Source organism: Geospiza fortis, unplaced genomic scaffold (genome assembly GCF_000277835.1).
Source record: "Geospiza fortis unplaced genomic scaffold, GeoFor_1.0 scaffold29, whole genome shotgun sequence".
NCBI classification, from domain to species: Eukaryota; Metazoa; Chordata; class Aves; order Passeriformes; family Thraupidae; genus Geospiza; species Geospiza fortis.
Genome location: NW_005054349.1, coordinates 879,194 through 880,206, shown reverse-complemented (window position 1 = coordinate 880,206; position 1,013 = coordinate 879,194). Strand labels below are relative to the sequence as shown.

The 1,013-nt window shown below is 63.7% G+C and overlaps 1 protein-coding gene across 1 annotated transcript in view; it reads right to left on the bottom strand.

Moving 5' to 3' along the window:
- The window catches only part of SYTL4 (synaptotagmin like 4), a 6,909-nt gene extending 5,974 nt beyond the window's left edge, over positions 1-935 (bottom strand). Inside the window, exons 1-2 of the mRNA XM_031058827.1 lie at positions 806-935; positions 461-676 (exon numbers count right to left, since the gene is read on the bottom strand). Of these exons, the coding sequence (XP_030914687.1) occupies positions 461-676; positions 806-915 (326 nt within the window). The 5' untranslated portion in view covers positions 916-935. The remainder of the gene's footprint in view (positions 1-460; positions 677-805) is intronic.
- Between the last annotated feature and the right edge of the window lie 78 nt (positions 936-1,013).

Genomic DNA, 1,013 nt, shown 5'->3' with positions numbered 1-1,013 from the left:
TTTGCCCAAACCCACCCTCAGTGCTGCCACAACCCAGGAACACAATGGGCAAAATCAGCAGCTGACTGGGCAGGGACCATTCACCCTGACAGGCTCAGCTACATCCTCAGCAAACACGGGAGCAAGCCAAGGTTTGTAGGACAGGGGAGGCCAAACGGGAGGAAACCTGGGATGCTTGAGACACAGGCTGTGCGGGGGGCACAGGGGGATGCTGCAGTCAGCTCAGGGGGTGAAGGAGCAGGACATGAAGGAGACACAAGAGTGAGGTATGACCCATTTCTCCATCACCCAAACATGGGAACCTTCTCCAGGAGTGACAGCAGAGCAAGCTGCCCCGCACTGGGGAGGACCAGCCAGGCTAGGAAAGGCTGGCCATGGGCATCAAGTTGAGGCAACTGAGAGGAGGAAGGGAACAGGAGGGATGTACAGAACATCCCTGCCGCTTGTCCAAGCTACTCACGCCTCCTTGGTGCAGACTTTGCAGTGCCAGGAGCCGCTGGGGCTGTAGGAGCGGCAGTCCCGACACACCAAGTGGTTGCAGCCCCGGCAGGTGTTGGCCTTGGGGCTGAGGCGGCCCAGGCTCTGTTGGCAGCGGGCGCAGGTCCGCTCGCTGTAGCGCTGGCTGCCCCGCTTGGCTCCCCTGCGCCGGATCTCCAGCAGCTCATTCTTCAGGCGCCTGCTCAGAGCCGACACCAGGAGCGGTCAGAGGCACCCGGGGACACCCATCACCCACACTGTCACTCATCGCCCGCTTCCAGAGCAAAGCGGGGAAGCAGCTCCTGCCCAGCTCCGGCCGCGTTCGCACCTGATCCTCCTCTCCTCTGCCTTGCGGAGCTCCTCGTCGCGCTGCAGGACCTGCAGGATCAGATCTCTCTCCACGTCCGACAGGAAGGACAGGTCCACAGCCTCCGACATCGCTCCACCCGGGCTGGCTGGCCCTCACCGGCTGCCAGCTAGGGACGTGCCAGCTGCTGAGGTGCCCCGCGCCCGCTGCCGGGGCTGGACGGGACACC